Source organism: Antennarius striatus, chromosome 10, assembly GCF_040054535.1.
Source record: "Antennarius striatus isolate MH-2024 chromosome 10, ASM4005453v1, whole genome shotgun sequence".
Lineage (NCBI taxonomy): Eukaryota > Metazoa > Chordata > Actinopteri > Lophiiformes > Antennariidae > Antennarius > Antennarius striatus.
In genome coordinates this window covers 13,708,267-13,726,111 of record NC_090785.1, presented here as the reverse complement: position 1 = coordinate 13,726,111, position 17,845 = coordinate 13,708,267, and the positions used below count along the sequence as shown (strand labels likewise).

General features: G+C 40.3%; 2 protein-coding genes across 2 annotated transcripts; one reads left to right on the top strand and one right to left on the bottom strand.

Annotated features, from left to right (window-relative positions):
• The first annotated feature begins 3,676 nt into the window (after positions 1-3,676).
• irg1l (immunoresponsive gene 1, like) lies at positions 3,677-6,444 on the top strand. The gene is made up of 4 exons (XM_068326334.1): positions 3,677-3,754; positions 4,229-4,321; positions 4,712-4,917; positions 5,520-6,444. Exons 1-4 carry the CDS (start codon positions 3,677-3,679, stop codon positions 6,442-6,444), a joined length of 1,302 nt encoding a protein of 433 aa, XP_068182435.1.
• Positions 6,445-13,975: 7,531 nt separating this feature from the next.
• Positions 13,976-15,536, bottom strand: glod5 (glyoxalase domain containing 5). The gene is made up of 4 exons (XM_068326155.1): positions 15,402-15,536; positions 14,889-15,029; positions 14,479-14,634; positions 13,976-14,310 (listed from the first exon to the last, which is right to left on the bottom strand). Exons 1-4 carry the CDS (start codon positions 15,450-15,452, stop codon positions 14,167-14,169), a joined length of 492 nt encoding a protein of 163 aa, XP_068182256.1. The 5' UTR covers positions 15,453-15,536; the 3' UTR covers positions 13,976-14,166.
• Positions 15,537-17,845: the final 2,309 nt, after the last annotated feature.

The window sequence follows — 17,845 nt, the reverse complement described above, 5'->3', positions numbered from 1 at the left end:
CTAAAAGATAGTAAACCAGCTACCAGTTGGCATATACCACCGATCAGGATGAGGTGAACACCTGTTAAAAAACAACAAACAGACATTATTAACCCATTGTGGTCTGTTTTATCATATTAGTTTAACATATTTTTAGGGTTTACCTGTTAGTATGTTCTCCACTCCTTCTGGTTCCTTACCAGTGTGTGCAGTGCTAAAGTTCTGTAGGAGTACAAGGAACGCACTGATCCCATTGGACAACATGCCTAACACTCCTGGTTCTCCATAGAAACTGGCTGGAAACCCATCAGATGTTGCCATAATGTATTTTTTTCTTTTAACTAAAAGACATGAAACAAAGGAAACACAACATATCCCTACATAAGAAACATAGAGAAACAAGTTTATTACCTCTATTTACATTTATTTATTTTTTCTGGTATAAAACATGAGGTGTGAAATGCAATCTATTACTTCATTACTAATAGATGTATATCATTAATTAAAAGAGAAAAACTTCACAGTCAAAAATCACAGAAACTCATGCCTCACAAAATAAATTAGCCTTAGTATCTGGGTCCAAAATAAAGTATGACATTTTTAAGGATTATAATATCAAAAAGCAATGTAGCCGCAAGAGGACACAAGCCAGTGTCTTATTGTGCCAGTCCCAAGCCCGGATAAATACAGAGGGTTGCGTCTGGAAAGGCATCCGGCGTAAAACTTTTGCCAAATCAAAGATGCGAATCAAACCTATGACTTCCATACTGGATTGGTCGAGGCCCGGGTTAACAGTGACTGCCATCGGCGCTGTAGACCTACAGGGCGCCGCTGGAAATTAGACTACTGTTGGTCAAGAGGAGGAAAGTGCGTTCGCATGAAGAAAGAGAAGAGGAGCGCCAAGAGTATAGGACTAAGAGTAGGGACATTGAATGTTGGAACTATGACAGGAAAAGGTAGAGAGTTGGTTGACATGATGCAGAGGAGGAAGGTAGACATACTGTGTGTCCAGGAGACCAGGTGGAAAGGTAGCAAGGCTAGAAGAGGAATAAAGCTGATGAGCCATACAATGAAGTTTTGGGAAAGAGTAGTGGAAGCTAGACTAAGGGCAGAAGTGAACATTTGTGAGCAGCAGTATGGTTTCATGCCAAAAAAGAGTACTACAGATGAAGTATTTGCTTTGAGGATGTTGATAGAGAAGTACAGAGAAGGCCAGAGGGAGCTGCATTGTGTTTTTGTGGATCTGGAGAAAGCTTATGACAGGGTGCGCAGAGAGGAACTGTGGTAATGTATGAAGAAGTCTGGAGTGGCAGAGAAGTATGTGAGAGCGGTGCAGGACATGTATGAAGACTGTAAGACAGTGGTGAGGTGTGCTGTAGGTGTGACAGAGGAGTTCAAGGTGGAGGTGGGACTGCATCAGCAATCAGCTCTGAGCCCCTTCTTGTTCGCTGTGGTGATGGACAGGCTGACAGACGAGGTTAGACAGGAATCTCCATGGACTATGATGTTTACAGATGACATTGTGATCTGCAGTGAGAGCAGGGAGCAGGTGGAGGAGAAGCTAGAGAGGTGGAGGTTTGTCCTGGAAAGGAGAGGAATGAAGGTTAGCCGCAGTAAGACAGAGTACATGTGTGTGAATGAGAGGGACCCAAGTGGAAGAGTGAGGTTACAGGGAGAAGAGATCAAGAAGGTGGAGGATTTTAAGTACTTAGGCTCAACAGTCCAGAGCAATGGAGAGTGTGGAAAAGAGGTGAAGAAGCGTGTACAAGCAGAATGGAACGGGTGGAGAAACGTGTCAGGTGTGATGTGTGATAGAACAGTTTCAACTAAAATGAATGGAAAGGTGTACAAAACTGTGGTGAGACCAGCGATGTTGTTTGGTCTACAGACAGTGTCACTGAGGAAAAGACAGGAGACAGAGCTGGAGGTAGCAGAGATGAAGATGCTGAGGTTCTCTCTGGGAGTGACCAGGAAGGATAGGATCAGGAATGAGTACATCAGAGAGACAGCACATGTTAGAGGTTTTGGAGATAAAGTCCGAGAGGCCAGACTGAGATGGTTTGGACATGTCCAGAGGAGAGATAGTGAATATATTGGTAGAAGGATGCTGAGTTTTGAACTGCCAGGCAGGAGGCCTAGAGGAAGACCAAAGAGGAGGTTTATGGATGTAATGAGGGAGGACATGAAAAAATAGTTGGTGTGAGAGAAGAGGATTCAAAGGACAGGGCTAGATGGAGGCAATTGATTCGCTGTGGTGACCCCTGAAGGGAAAAACCGAAAGGAAAAGAAGAAGAAGAATATCAAAAAGCAAAGGGACAAACTGAATATACGTATATAAGTCGAAAAAAATCACAGGCACTTTTCTGTCTTATCTCTTCAAACTCTTACAGAAATTTGAGCTTCATTGGTCCAGCCCCGTCACAAGGGGCTAAATGACAATAAAAGAGAAACAGCAGCAGATTTACACATGAAATTCTACCAATAGGCTAGGACAGTTATTACATAAATGTAGTATGCTATTTAATATCTCTGTATGTGGCAATAAAATCCTGTTTACACACAGAGTAAATGTAATCAATGACTCACCTGGTGAATAGGTTTGGGCAGATGAAGAGCTGAGTTGTTCTGAAGCAGGGGGGACAGTTTTTCCTAAATAAGGTGCTTGTGGGTGGAGTTTGTGAAAATTCCCTGATGCCACCCTAGAGTCTGTAACCTGAGGACATACTTAATTGTTGCTCATTCTTCCTACTTTTCTGAGGAGGGTGATGCTATTTATAACAATGATGATAATAATGATGGTTTTGACAACTGTGGAAATTCCTCATCTTCGTGTAATTTCCTCATGGATTAGGTTGCACTTCCCTGTTTCCGCCCAGTCCACTATTAGCAATCATTAAGTTGTGGTCTATATAAGGCAGGTACCATCCCTATCCAAAAAGCATCAGAATTAGACTCCAAACCATTTGCATCAGACAATTTGAAAAAGAAGAGTGAAGAGAGACTTCGGAGAACATGATCTCCAGATTCCAGGTAAGAACTTAAAGATATTTGTTTTGTAGTGTTTGTTACATGTAGTCTAGCAGAATTTAATACAAATCTTTACAAATAAAATGCACTGTGCAAGTGTTTTTGTGCACATAGTCAGGTGAGTGTAATATCTTAGAATATGCCATATTATACTCATTACGGCACCACCACAGCAGTAAAATAGCTGTGGAATGCAGGGTAACCAGGGATATTTATCTCTGTGATCCAAATGTAAGCTGAAATTAAATGAGATCTATGTTCACAGCCTATTGAGGATCTAAAATGTAAAAAAAAATTAAAATAGGTGCATTACATCAAACACTTACTGAATATGCCAGTAAATATATTCTGTACTCTTTATTCTACAGAAAACTCTAAGACCAGTCTGTACTGCCAGAGGGCTTCATAAGGCTGCAGTGGAAGGTACATTTAACATTTGATGTATTCGTATTTAATTTACCCTCTTTCATGACACAAACCGCTGTTTTTTTATTTTTAGACAATTAAACTAAGTCAATCTACTCTTTTTTCTATCTTCCTTTTGCTTTTTCCCAATGCAGTGGTTAAATATCAGGCACCTGAGGACACAGTCACAGCCAGCTTTGGGAGGTTTATCAGTGAAGTCAAACCTCAGCACTTGTCCTCCAGAGTGCTCCACCGCAGCAAGAGGATGGTCCTGGACAGCATTGGAGTCGGTCTGATCGGCAGCACAACAGATGTGTTTGAATTGGCTCTGCAGCACTGCCAGGTGAGGCAGGAAAGACAGCAATGGGTTTTGTAGGATTTCTCATTTAGTATGAGTTGATAAGGCTGGTGAAAGCAATAGTCTAAGTGACTATAAATAAACAGATTGCAATTGAGATGAGTACAAAATTTTTTATTATTGATTGAGTTTCATGATGTAAATTGAGTTCAGACACAAGTTTAATGATTCATTTTCTCTCACTTGCAACAGTTTGCAGGGCTTGTTTTATTTATTCTTTATTTTATTTATTTATTTATTTATTTATTTATTTACTTACTTACTTACTTACTTACTTACTTACTTACTTACTTACTTACTTACTTACTTACTTACTTACTTACTTTCTTACTTACTCACTTACTTACTTACTCACTCACTGTACTTACTTACATACTTATTTATGACTGCAGAACTGACTTGAAAATAATCCTGACAAAGCCGTGTGTTTGTGTCTGTTTGTGTCTGTTTCCCCTTCAGTACATGTACGCTCCTGATGACATCAGCACTGTGTACGGACGCAGCGGCACCAGGCTCTCCCCAACACTGGCAGCTTTTGTCAATGGAGTGGCTGTGAGTATAAATAGTGGAAAGAGATAGGTCTCAATTTTCCCCAGTGCACTCAAACCATTACCATGGCCAGAAACATTGATTACACACACACACACACACACACACACACACACACACACACACACACACACACACACACACACACACACACACACACACACACAAGTGAGGTTGATGAAAAAATACTGGAATAAATCCACTTGACAAGTCTGCAAAAAAAAACAAAAACCCAAAAAACAAACAATTCTAATTATGTACAACCAGCTAATCTGCTAGGTCTATTGCATGATGCATAAAAATGCTATGTTTGTCTGTAATATAACCATGCAACTCTGTGCACCACATTTTACATTCTTTTGTTTTTTGTGTGCATGTTTTTCTGTCATGCAGACTCACGCCATGGATTTTGATGATACATGGCACCCCGCCACTCATCCCTCAGGCGCAGTGCTCCCTGCTGTGTTAGCACTCAGTGACATGATACCTGTTAACAGCAAGCCGAGTGGCCTGGACATTCTGCTGTCCTTCAATGTCGGCATTGAGATCCAGGGCAGACTCATGAGGTTCTCTAATGAGGCCCACAACATCCCCAAGAGGTGAGTGCCTCTGAACACAGTCAAATTGAATCAAGATGATGTCAATTATGAGCTAATAACAACATCGCAAGTAGTTTTTGAAGTATGCTGGACCTCACTGGGAGATCACTTAACAGATATAATGTCAGTACATTTTCAAAAATCATTGTATGTATGTTCTGCAAAGAGAGCAAGTATTCACACCAGCCTAATGAGATCAGCTCTGTGTCTGTGCCATGTAGTTTACAGTAAGGTTATTGTACTATAATGTGCATTCACTTATTGCTTTCAGTGAGCGCTGAATGGCATGTCATTATGTTAATCTCTGTGGGTAGTTCCAGCACAATTAGTGTGAGGGTAAATCAAATGCTTTTTGGCTGCTGTGTACACAAGGTGAGGTTAAAAACCACATGATCTCTGTTCTTGTCAAAGACTGAAATTACTGTAGTAAAAATCCATCTCTTCTAACATCGCCTGCTACATATGATGTGACTGCAGGCGGAGGGTTATGTAAAGGAGCAGTTATACAGAAACAAGCATTGTTATAGGTTTATTGACGAGTCAAACTATACATCATTCCAAATATTTCAATAGCTCTTTCTTTCTGCCTTCTTCATCAAAAGGTTTCATCCTCCCAGTGTGGTTGGGACCATGGGCAGTGCAGCTGCCTGTGCTCGCCTCTTGTCTCTGGATCAGTCACAGTGCAGCCATGCCTTGGCTATAGCTGCTTCTCTATCAGGAGCCCCAATGGCTAATGCTGCCACTCAGTCTAAACCCCTCCACATTGGCAATGCCTCACGTTTGGGGTTAGAGGCTGCCCTGCTCGCCTCCCGAGGCCTTGAGGCGAGTGCTCTGGTTCTTGATGCTGTTGCTGGGGTGGCAGGATTCAGTGCTTTTTATGAAGACTATGCACCGCAGCCTTTGCAATCACCCAGCGATGGCCATATGTTCCTGCTGGAGGAGCAGGACATGGGCTTCAAGCGCTTCCCAGCCCATCTGGGGATGCACTGGGTGACAGATGCTGCAGCCTCAGTCCATAAGCTTCTCGTTGGGTTTGGTCCTGGCACTGTGTCTCCAGCAGAAGTCCAAGAAATTCTGCTCAGAGTCCCCAAATCAAAGTACATCAACAGGCCTTTTCCTGAGTCTGAGCACGAGGCGCGCCACTCCTTCCAGTTCAACGCCTGCAGCGCTCTCCTGGACGGCGAGGTGACTGTGTGGTCCTTCACACCCGCCGCAATGATGCGCCCTGACCTGCATGCTCTGCTAAATTGTGTCCGTGTGGAGCATCCCCATGACAACCCAGCTAATTTCAACCGCATGTATGGTGAAGTTCAGGTGACTCTCGTTGGAGGAGACGTTCTAAAGGGGCACTGTGACACCTTCTATGGTCACTGGCGCAACCCACTGACCGATGAGAGCCTCAGGAAAAAGTTCAGAAACAACGCAGCGACTGTCCTGCCCTCCGAGAATATAGAGGATCTAATTGGTGTGGTGGAGGAACTGGACAGACTGAGGGACTGCAGGGCCCTCATGTCACTGCTGCAGTGAACACGATCTACTGTACGCCTTCATATGTAGACAAACACAGCTAGGTAACAGCTGTTTTATTTTACTTGACACTAATGATATATGAAAATTAGCCTACGTGTCTACTGTATGTAGTGGTTGATTATTTAATTTCATCTTTTGATTTGATTTGATTTATTTGAGAAATATGAGTTGTATGAACAGGAGCTGAAAAATATGCATGAAAAAGTCAAGATTACATATTCAGATGCAAGTGGTGAAAAGTGCTATACAAGGTGTGATGGCAAATAATGGATTTTTTAAATGTTAATTTAAGCAAAATAAATGTTTTATGTTCATAACATGCATCAGTATTTCCTCATTCCCACATTATAAGCTTTTCTTTATGTGATTGTAGCATTTTTGTGTGTGTATTTTTGTTTCAATAAAACTACTACAATGTATATTGTATGATGTCCACTTCTTCCTCTCATTTTCATGACTTACAAAGCTAATTTTAAAACTACTGAACTTGAATAAAATAGAATGCAATCATTTGCTAATCCTGACATTCCATTCAATTCAGAACAGTACAAAGGTGATATATTTTAAGATATTGCGGTAATATATATATCACGATATATTAGATGTGAATTAGATGTATGTTAATATATATTTTATAAATATATGATTATTTGGTTTATTCACACAAAATTTAAATGATTACAGTCTATGGTTTCATCAGAAGTTTCATGGACTGAGAGAAATCAATGCAATGAAAACAGATTCTGAATGCTGATGACCTTCATTCCCTCATGCATTACTTTGTTAGAAACCAACAAGATTCTTTGAAACATTCTGGAGCACTTTATAATGCTATCAGTAAACAGTCATACTGCATTTACCATGCAAAGCAAAAGCCATGTATCAACACCATCCACAAACATCGTAAACTAATCTAAGTTGAAACCGTCTCAGAACCAAAGTCTGACAAATCCACATTTCAAAGTGTTTGGAACTCATTGACATGTCCTCATGGCTAAAGTAGAAAAATACCTTCCACATCGCTACCAGCACAAAACACATAAGCCAGGACCGGAACTGAAACAGAGTTGTGATTGCACACATGGCATGGAAAACTTGCCTATCTGTGAAGGCAGCATTAATGTTGAAATCAATCAATCAATCAACCTTTATTTATTCAGTGCTTAATCACATCAACAGACATTTCAAAGTACTTCAACATACAGAGAAAACCAGCAACCCTCCAGAGCAAGAATAAGCAACAGCGGCAGGGAAAAACTCCCTCATTGAGAAAGAAACTCCAGGCAGTACCCAGACTCTGGGGGGCGTTCATCCGCCTTGACTGGTTGGGTGGGAAAAGAAATGTACTGGGGATAGATGCCCTTTGGATTTCCTGTCTTCCAGAATTGTTGCCCACCTGTCAAGCAGAAGCATAAAAGACAATGGCAGTATCTTTCAAGAATTTCAAATGTCTAAATAGAGGCATATACAGGTTTTGGAACCACTGACACTGCCACCCAGAAGACATCTTTTCAAGTTAGGTTTAAAGCTACACTCCACGGTCCCAGCGTAGCTCTGTGTGTGTAAACCTGTCTCCCACTCTTTCCTAACACCTATGGAGTGTTGTTAGCAGAAAATGTAACGTAACAGCTGTATAGGCACTACTGTTGCACATGTGAGCACATATGCATAAAATGACAATAAAGTTTGTCATATTTAACTTAAGGTATGTTCTCTTGTGCTGGGTTCAGCACCAGAGATTTATTACTGTTTATTTTTACTGGCTTTTTATCAGTGACGTGCGGTCAGGGGAGGCAGGTGAGGCACGGCCTCGCCTGCCATCATGAAAGACAAAAACGGAAAATGGAATAAATAAATAAAATGCTAATATTAATCCAGCGATGTGTATTATAAACTTATTATCCATTTAGCGTCACCAATTTTAGGTTATTTTTAGTCAAAATCGCTGAATTTTCACATTTACCGCTGCAATACGGAGCAGAGACCTGCGGTGAGGCACCAGCCAGCCGAGCCTCACCATGGATTGAGCAATAGCTCAGATAGCTGTGCTGGTAGCCATACAGATAGATAGATAGATAGATAGATAGATAGATAGATAGATAGATAGATAGATAGATAGATAGATAGATAGATAGATAGATAGATAGATAGATAGATAGATAGATAGATAGATAGATAGATAGATAGATAGATAGATAGATAGATAGATAGATAGATAGATAGATAGATAGATAGATAGATAGATAGATAGATAGATAGATAGATAGATAGATAGATAGATAGATAGATAGATAGATAGATAGATAGATAGATAGATAGATAGATAGATAGATAGATAGATAGATAGATAGATAGATAGATAGATAGATAGATAGATAGATAGATAGATAGATAGATAGATAGATAGATAGATAGATAGATAGATAGATAGATAGATAGATAGATAGATAGATAGATAGATAGATAGATAGATAGATAGATAGATAGATAGATAGATAGATAGATAGATAGATAGATAGATAGATAGATAGATAGATAGATAGATAGATAGATAGATAGATAGATAGATAGATAGATAGATAGATAGATAGATAGATAGATAGATAGATAGATAGATAGATAGATAGATAGATAGATAGATAGATAGATAGATAGATAGATAGATAGATAGATAGATAGATAGATAGATAGATAGATAGATAGATAGATAGATAGATAGATAGATAGATAGATAGATAGATAGATAGATAGATAGATAGATACTTTATTAATCCCGGAGGAAATTGCATATATCCACTGCTCAGGCATTACTTAACAAATAATACTGGATAAACACCAGGAGAAAAGGAAACATTGACATCACAGGACATACCACAAGACATACATTACACTAACAGACAGGCACATGCAGCACTAACAGGACTTATATACTAAACTATAACTAAAAATATAAACAGTATAAAATTTAAAAATATTACAGTATTAAAATATAAACAGTATAAAATAAAATCTAAACAGTATAAAATTGAATTAAAATATAAAAACAGTATAAAAAATAAATAAATAAATTTTATATATATATATATATATACAACAGTATAAAATTAAATTTAAATTAAATTAAATCCATTTTCAACCCCGTGCTGACCTCGCCACCTCCCCCCCGCTCCTCCTGAGAGAGTCATTGTACCCCCTGATGGCACCACGAAGGAGGACCTCAGCCTCTCTGTGGAGGCGCTGTGTGACAGCAGTCTGCCGCTGAAGGTGCTTCTCTGCTGGGAGAAGGTGGTGTGTAGGGGGTGCCTGGTGTTGTTCATGATGGCCTTAATTTTAGACATGGTCCTGCTCTCCAGAAGCATATCCACAGAGTCCAGGCTCAGCCCGACCACTGAGCCTGCTCTGCGGATGAGTCTGTTCAGACGGTCCATATCTCTTTTCCTGGCCCCCCCACCCCAACACACAATGGCGTATGACAGCACACTGGAGACTACGGACTGATAGAACATGAAAAGGAGCTTAGGACAGATGTTGAAGGAGGCCAGCCTCCTCAGGAAGTACATCCTGCTCTGCCCCTTCTTGTACACACAGTTGGAGTTGAGTGACCAGTCCAGTCTGCTGTCTAGCTGCAGTCCCAGGTACTTATAGTTTTCTACCACCTCCACCTCACTGCCATTGATGATCACCGGCTGTGGAGAGGGAGTTGCCCGCCGGAAATCCAGAACCATCTCCTTTGTCTTGGAGACGTTGAGCTGGAGCTGGTTCTGTTGGCACCACTCCACGAAGTCAGCCACCAATGCCCTGTACCCCCCCTCATCACCCTCCCGGATACATGCCACTATCGCGGTGTCATCGGAGTACTTCTGTATGTGGCATGTATCCGAGTTGTGCTTGAAGTCTGATGTGTAGAGGGTGAAGAGAATGGGGGATAGAACGGTCCCCTGTGGCGCCCCCGTGCTGCTGGTCACCATAGAAGACAAGCAGTCCCCCACAGTGAGACCATAATGCTATCTCTCTATATGTCGCTATTAAAATGTTCAAACACTTTTGCTCTATCAACTAAATTCCTGTAATTTAGCTAATGTATAAAATGTACAGTGTCTTTTTGTCAACAGCTGCATGTGTGTAATGTCTTTCATGAGTTGAGAGGTCCTGAAACCGCTGTGAAAAGGCACTAGGTGAGGCCTCATGGATTGGGGGCGCTGGTGATCCCAGGGATTCGTCTTGGGACTCCTCAGCTGAAGAATAAGTGAATGCAGGCTACGATCTACATTAAGTGAAATGCAGCAATTATTTTTTTTCCGCTAACCTATTCAAATGGAGGATTAAATATTACAAACTAAAGGAAGATACGGACAATTTCTACAAATAAGTTACTGATGCGTTTGTTCAGAGGGAGCGGCGCATGGACTTCATTTACAAGTAAACCTGACATATTAACAGGTAGGTAACAACATTACGTTTTTTTAATCAAATAAGTTGATTTGTGTGTTACAGTTTGTATGTGTAAATAATTCTGCAATGAGACTTTAACATAACCCACTCACTGTTGCTAATTAAATGGTGAATAAGCTACACTGTAGGTTAATATTTTTGTAAATCTGATCAAGTGATCATGATGACATCGGTGCCTCCCCAGCCATGAACCTCACCACACGTCACTGCATTTTATATAGTGTTTCCAGTTACTTTGGAATTGGGCTTGTATAAAAAAAAACAATCATTTAAGCATACATGAATTAGAGTTAAAATAAAAATCTGCAGGGGAAATAGTGACTTGCTATGACATAAAGACATATTAGTCAAAAGTTTATTTAATCATTGCAAGTAAATACTTTACAAATAGGGAAATGTATGCGGTGCTGATTTCGTGATGACAGGCATTTTTCAGTTCTGTGACTGGAACAAGCAAATTATTTATAGACTAGAAGCACTTAAGTGCTTATTTTTCATGTTTGCATTTGGAGTCCAAACACAAATGAGTCGAGTGGTCTAGTTTCAGACAAGAGAGGGATTTCCCTGTGTGGTTCTTCAGTTAATCCAGCAATTCTCAAATAGTGGGTCGCACCCTAATTTAAGTGTGGCAAAATATCCTCAGAGGGAGAAGTGGATGACTGTGGAGTTCCTGGTTTTATTCACCAACCTCACAAAACACGAGAAATCCAAACAGTCTGACATCTCTGTGGCAGTGTGTGTGTGTGTGTGTGTGTGTGTGTGTGTGTGTGTGTGTGTGTGTGTGTGTGTGTGTGTGTGTGTGTGTGTGTGTGTGTGTGTGTGTGTTTCAATAAGTGCTAGTAATCAGCAAAGAGAAAAACAACAGATTTAATAAATTGATATAATTTGTGTGTCTTTATGAAAAAATAAAGTTCCAAGAGCAAAGTAACCAAAACAGTAATCGTAAAGTAATTCTAGTAATGACTACTGACATTTTAGATTAAGACATACACTGTATGTATCTTTATGTTGTGGAATTGTTGTCAGTGTACGAAACTACATGCATAAAATAATCGCAGAAAAAGGAACTGCCCATGTGAAAGACCGCAACAACAACAAAAAAAAGCACAGAACACAGAGAAAATGCAGGAAATTTAAATGGTAAGTGTATGCTTGTAAAGAGATTAGCTCAAGTTATACACGTCCATTGTGTTACAATTCTGGGAAAGTCATCCTGTGAACACTTCCTTCATTGACATGGTCAACTGTGCTGTGAACACTATATTCGCTTGATGATAAATACAGGATGGTTGTTCAGCCTTTTGCTTCGGGACACAATGAAGGAACTCCAGCCACAGAAACAGTGAATCAGATGTATGGTTATCGTGTGTTCTCCACCCAGAGAAAACAGAAGACACAATAGCAGTGAAACCTCAGAGCTGGACACAGAAACTTTGCTTTTGAGTGCCTGAAAGCCCAATTTCTAAAGTTAACAGGAAAGAAACAGAAAGGACGCTGTCCAACTTCTCTCAGTCTCACCTATGGGAATCTCACATTCAATGGTTTGGTAAAAAAAGTCGTCATTATCCTGTCATGTACAGGAACACATATCTATGCAAGCTTTTATGATGAAAGGGGCAGAACGTATGACAGCAAAACACACCTTTAAGTCATACTAGACTGTTACATCAAGCCAAACTTGCATACCAGGAATTCAAAACTGTATATGACAATATTCAAGCAAAGTAAATTAAGTTGGGGGGGTTTGTTGAGTCTATTTTGATGTTAGGTGAGGTTATGCAGGATCAGACTTTAAAAAGTTAAGTACTGCTGATATAAAGAACAATGGCTGTAGTTTGGTTTTTTTTTCCTTAGACGTTTAGCTTCAGATCCTCATTTTCCTGGAGACCAATTTTCTTCATATGTAACACATGCAACTTCCCCAACGAATATAAATATGTGCTACAATACACAGTCATGAAGTATAACTATGTTAAAACATTTTCTCTGCATTTTTTTGAACATCTTTGCAGGGCCAGTTTAGTGATATACCAATAATGGCTTTATCAAGCCTGATCCCAGATTAGCACACCCTTCCTAAATATGGGACCATGCTGAAAAAATATCAACATTGAGGAGATAATGGCAAATTCACCAGACAAGTTGCCAGGGTAGTGATTGTTGATCAATCAACATTGGTGCAATAGTGCCAGAATTTTGTAGCTAGTGGAACAATGACTGAATGCCAGCGCCCTGCTGAACCATGAGTGACGGCTCGGAATATGGATCTGCATGTCCACCACGTTAACGGTCAATAGCTACCAGAGGAGCCTGTTCAGCCGAAGTCTGAAGCATGATGGACTTCAACCTTATGAATTTCTACTGGTTCTAGCGTCTCCAATTCATGGTGCTTACATGTTTAGTATTGTTGTAGTTGTGTCTTCATTACTGATCAAATTAATGTAATCATTAAGAGGTAATTTCATAGATGCCAACTATCCAAGAAAATTTGCAAGCTAATACAGTGCATCTTTAAATGTCATGTGTATTTCCAGTCTCATGTCTATTTCTGTGACCTGTGCAGTAAGTCATCTAAAAAATTAATCTCACTGTCTCTACAACCCTGAGTGAAGGAAAAATAATTACTTCATTTTTATTTAAAGTCGGAAATTTGCTTCAGAATTAAATGTTTCTGGGTTGATGTGTTCTTCATGTCTACCTTGATTGTAGTTGCAATGGGTATACTTTCTATTCTGACAGGCTAATTATTTGATTCATTAAACCTAGATATCCAGCAAATACATTAACTGTCTTATGAACATATTATGGCAAAGGCTAACATCAAATAAATTACAGTATATTAAAAGTTGAACATAACTGTGAGCATATGGAAGAACCTTTTATTTCCTGCCCTTAAAATTTCATGTTTCTCTTCACAAAATGAAGATTTTTCCTAACAACAATCTGTTCTACATGTAATTTAAGCATCAACAAAGCTGCGTGTCTTTGCATAATAAAAAAAGGGTTGTCAAGACAAAACAATATTTATTTCTGCTAACATTATATATACATTAAACAGTATATACTGTATTATGGTTTGACCTTTACAGATTTTGCTTTTTATGTAGAGATGCCAGGTTGTATTTTGTTCCCTTATTACCTGTATTATTTTTAGGGGAAAAAAAGTTATCTAACTGAATCTGACATGAAACCCAAAGTGTGTAATGAGTTCCACTGAAGAGGTTATGCAGTGACAGAAAGCGTTTGCTCAAACAAGGCCAAACAACCTCAAGAGGATCCCTCAGAGTGTAACTGGATATAGTTTGACACTTCAATAAGATTGTGATCTGGATCTCTGAAGTAAAGAGAGGTGATGGCCCCCACAGCTCCGCTCCTCTCCACTGGACCCTCCTCTATCTTCACTCCACAGACCTGAAGGGGAAACAAAAGAAACTGAAAATGAGAATTTCAGAAGCCCCTTGTACCATTTGTGGCACAACAATGTGACATTCAAAGCCATGTGCAGGTTGAGACCTTTTACGAGTGTATTTAACAGGATTAAGACAGACATTAATATCCTAAAGCAAATGAATGGAAGACCTTCAGGTGTGCAACGACTGTGGCCAGAGGCGTTTTTGTGATGAGGCACAAGTCTGCAGAACCTGACGTTGGATGCTTGGCTTTGGGCTCAAACTCCTGACCCAGCTGATGAAGGTTAAACTTCTGCTGACCAAACCCCAGAGCCTTACGGTTTCCCTTGAAAACACAAAGATGGCATGTGTTGTTATTGAAGAGTCATAGTAGAGTATAAAAGGGTGTTGGGACCCGACATACAATCAAAGCCTGCCACCCAGTGGATGGATGAATGAACCTCAAACCAAAAGTATTTAATATTTCCTGATCCCGATTTGTAGAACATGATATCATTTGACCTTAAGACCACCTCTAACACTACTACTAATAACAAAAATAAATATATCCATATAAAATACAAATAACCTTTTGCCCACCTTAAAAGTGATGACCTCCATGCCTAGAACAGAGGTATAAAAGTGAACCGTGTCTGGCACACTTCTCACGGTCAGAACCAAATGATCCAAATGGCTCACTTCCACTGGACAGGTTGATTTCAATTTAACACTTCCGAAGGTCTGGATGAAGGCAGTTAAAAAGACAAGGTCATGCTTGGGATTAAAAAAAAAACCAGGCTTCAATGGAATCCTTTTATTAAATGCAGGAGCAACAGCGCCACTGAGCGGTTAAGGCGTGTTCTGCACTTTTCAAAAATGAATTAACCTGAATTCGTGCCAAAAAAAAAAACCCCGATCAAAAGTGAAATCTAAAAACCAATAAGGGTCATGCTTAAGCATGTGAACAAATGGTATACACGTGTCCTCTTGAGAGTCTATCACCTCATATTTGTCAGTATCTATTTCCTGCAGTAACCTGCCGGTCTCAAGCTGCTGTGGTTGATTAATAGAGATTAGCGTTAAATTGAATCAGTTTACTATCACACAGCTCACCCGAACATTTCTCTGAAAGCTCCTCAAAATCCCGACAGCCCTCAGCGCCATCCTCGCTGTCTGACAGGCACTTCCTGGTTCCTCCACCCCGGCGGCCGCACCGAACAGAAACACGCTCCCACCACCCGCCCGTCAGTGGAGGGACGTCCAGAGTCCATACCCGGTGCTGCGAGGTTAAAGACCGTTTGGGAGTCGATGGACAAAATTATAATCCTTCCATGATTACCTGATCCTTCCTAAACGCCTGATCAGTTTCTGTTGAGATAAAGTTCATTCATGCGGGACACTCATCTCCCCTTGACAGGTAAATCCTCACGTCACGTGATCCCTGAACAGCTGTTCTGGAATTCACTTCTCCAAACGCATCAGAGGAGGGACATTAAACTCAGTGTGATGTTTAATGTCCATGTCTGCTACAGCACGCTATCAACATGCTCATCACTCCGAATCGCTAGGATTAACTTCACATGGCCGTTTAATGCAGAAAGATAAAATAGCAGTAAACAGTAGGGTTAAAGCAAAGTGAAGACACGTGGACATTTAAATGTTGCCAGCGATGTGTGCATTTGGATGTTGAATACAAAAACATGAAATAGCAGCTGTATTTCATTTAAAGAAAAAAAAAATGCTGTCCTTGTCATTAATTGCATATCTTAGAGAAAACAAACGAATTTCCAATCACGGCAAAAGGCACCTCTTGTATAGGGGAGATGGAAATTTTGTGACACTTGTTGTGCTTCAGAAACACTCACCTGTGATAAATTATACTATAGGAACGACCCTAAATTGAAGTTGTAAAAAGACATTAAAAAAAGATTTAAGTTCCAAAGAGATCCTGAAAACAAAACTCCACAGAACTGGAGGCTCTGAGGCCTGTACCATAAAGCTGGATTACGGTTTAGCAAGATAACTTCAGGCTTAACCCTGGCTTTTCGGTACCATAAAGGTGGCTGACTTTCTATCGGGCTACGTTGTCGCGGTAACCTATGCTGATCACCTAACCTGCTCCGGAGCAGGATAAATTCAGGATAAGAGCTCAGCAGGTATAACAGCCCCACCTACTGACCAATCAGTTCTCTTGGAAAATGGACTGTTTTATGAGAGCCCGGTGAATCTTGGTGCACAGCTTGTGCGAAGAGCGCTCAGGCGCGAGAGAATATTTAGAGAACTTTGCCTGAACAATCACTGTACGACAGGTACAGGTTTTGGGGAGAGGGGTTACATTACGTCTGCCAGCTGCTGGAGCCTTACATCAGTAATGTAACGCACCACAACCACGCGATGACAGTCACGCAGACAGTGTGCATTGCACAGAGGTTTTTTGCCAGTTAATATATTTCTTAGTGATGTTCGTAATTATTATGATGTCCTTAAATCCCTCGTTGAATGGGTTACAAGCAAGCCACTGATAAAATGCCATTAATCAATTATTTAAGTAAATCATGGATTGATTCATTCATTCATAGGTACTTTTATGTATTCTGTTGGCGATGTCGAAAACCTTGGGATGAACACAGTATGTAGAGCTATTCATAAAGTCGCGGGGGCTACAATCACATGCCATAACGAAAAATGTCGTACACACATACATTTATGGAACACACACATGTTACTGTAGTCAGATATACAAGTGCAGTCATAGTGGGGAATATTATAATGGCACTAACTTCCGCATTGACACAGTCGGCGATTTTGTGCCAGCGATCCTTGCGCCGTTTGGCAGCTGCAACTGTGTTGCTTTTTGCCTGGATTATTGATTTGTATTGCTCGTATTTATTATTATTGTTTGCTCCTCCGTTGCGAAATATGCCGCTCGGGCCGGTTTGTTGCATGTTTGCGATTGGTCGCATGCAGTAAACTCCGCCCTTTTTATGTGAGCGCGCACAGATCTAGAGTGGACAAGCCGGAATTGAATTAGTGAGTTGATAGCCGGCTTTATGGTAACGAAAACCCGGAGGGCGGATGTCTCGGTAAGTGAACCCAGATAAGTAAGAGGAAGCCCGGCTAGGTTAACCAAGCTTTATGGTACAGGCCTCTGGAAACCAAACCCAATCCCAGAATGAATTAAGTTTATCTGGTAAATATGGAAAAGGGACAAAATGTAAATGATTACATGTCGAACGTACTTTGTTTTCTGTGGGAAGAAAGTGAGACCTTTTGGGAGTTTTTTCTGGAAACAAAAGCTGATTCCAGTACGCTGGGGACAATAATCTGATGACAATGACTGTACAGAACATATCTGAAATGCAGTTTGAAGCATAACAACTTGTTTAATTAATTTGGTTAGTTTCATTTAACACCCTCTTAACATACTGTAGTGGGGTGGGTCACAGAACAAGACCCGAACTAAAGTGAGGCCTTAGAGGGAACACTTGCTTTACATGTTTATGATAGAACACCTTGCATCCAAGCTTTGTTCCACAAAGGGAGGTAATAATCGTGGC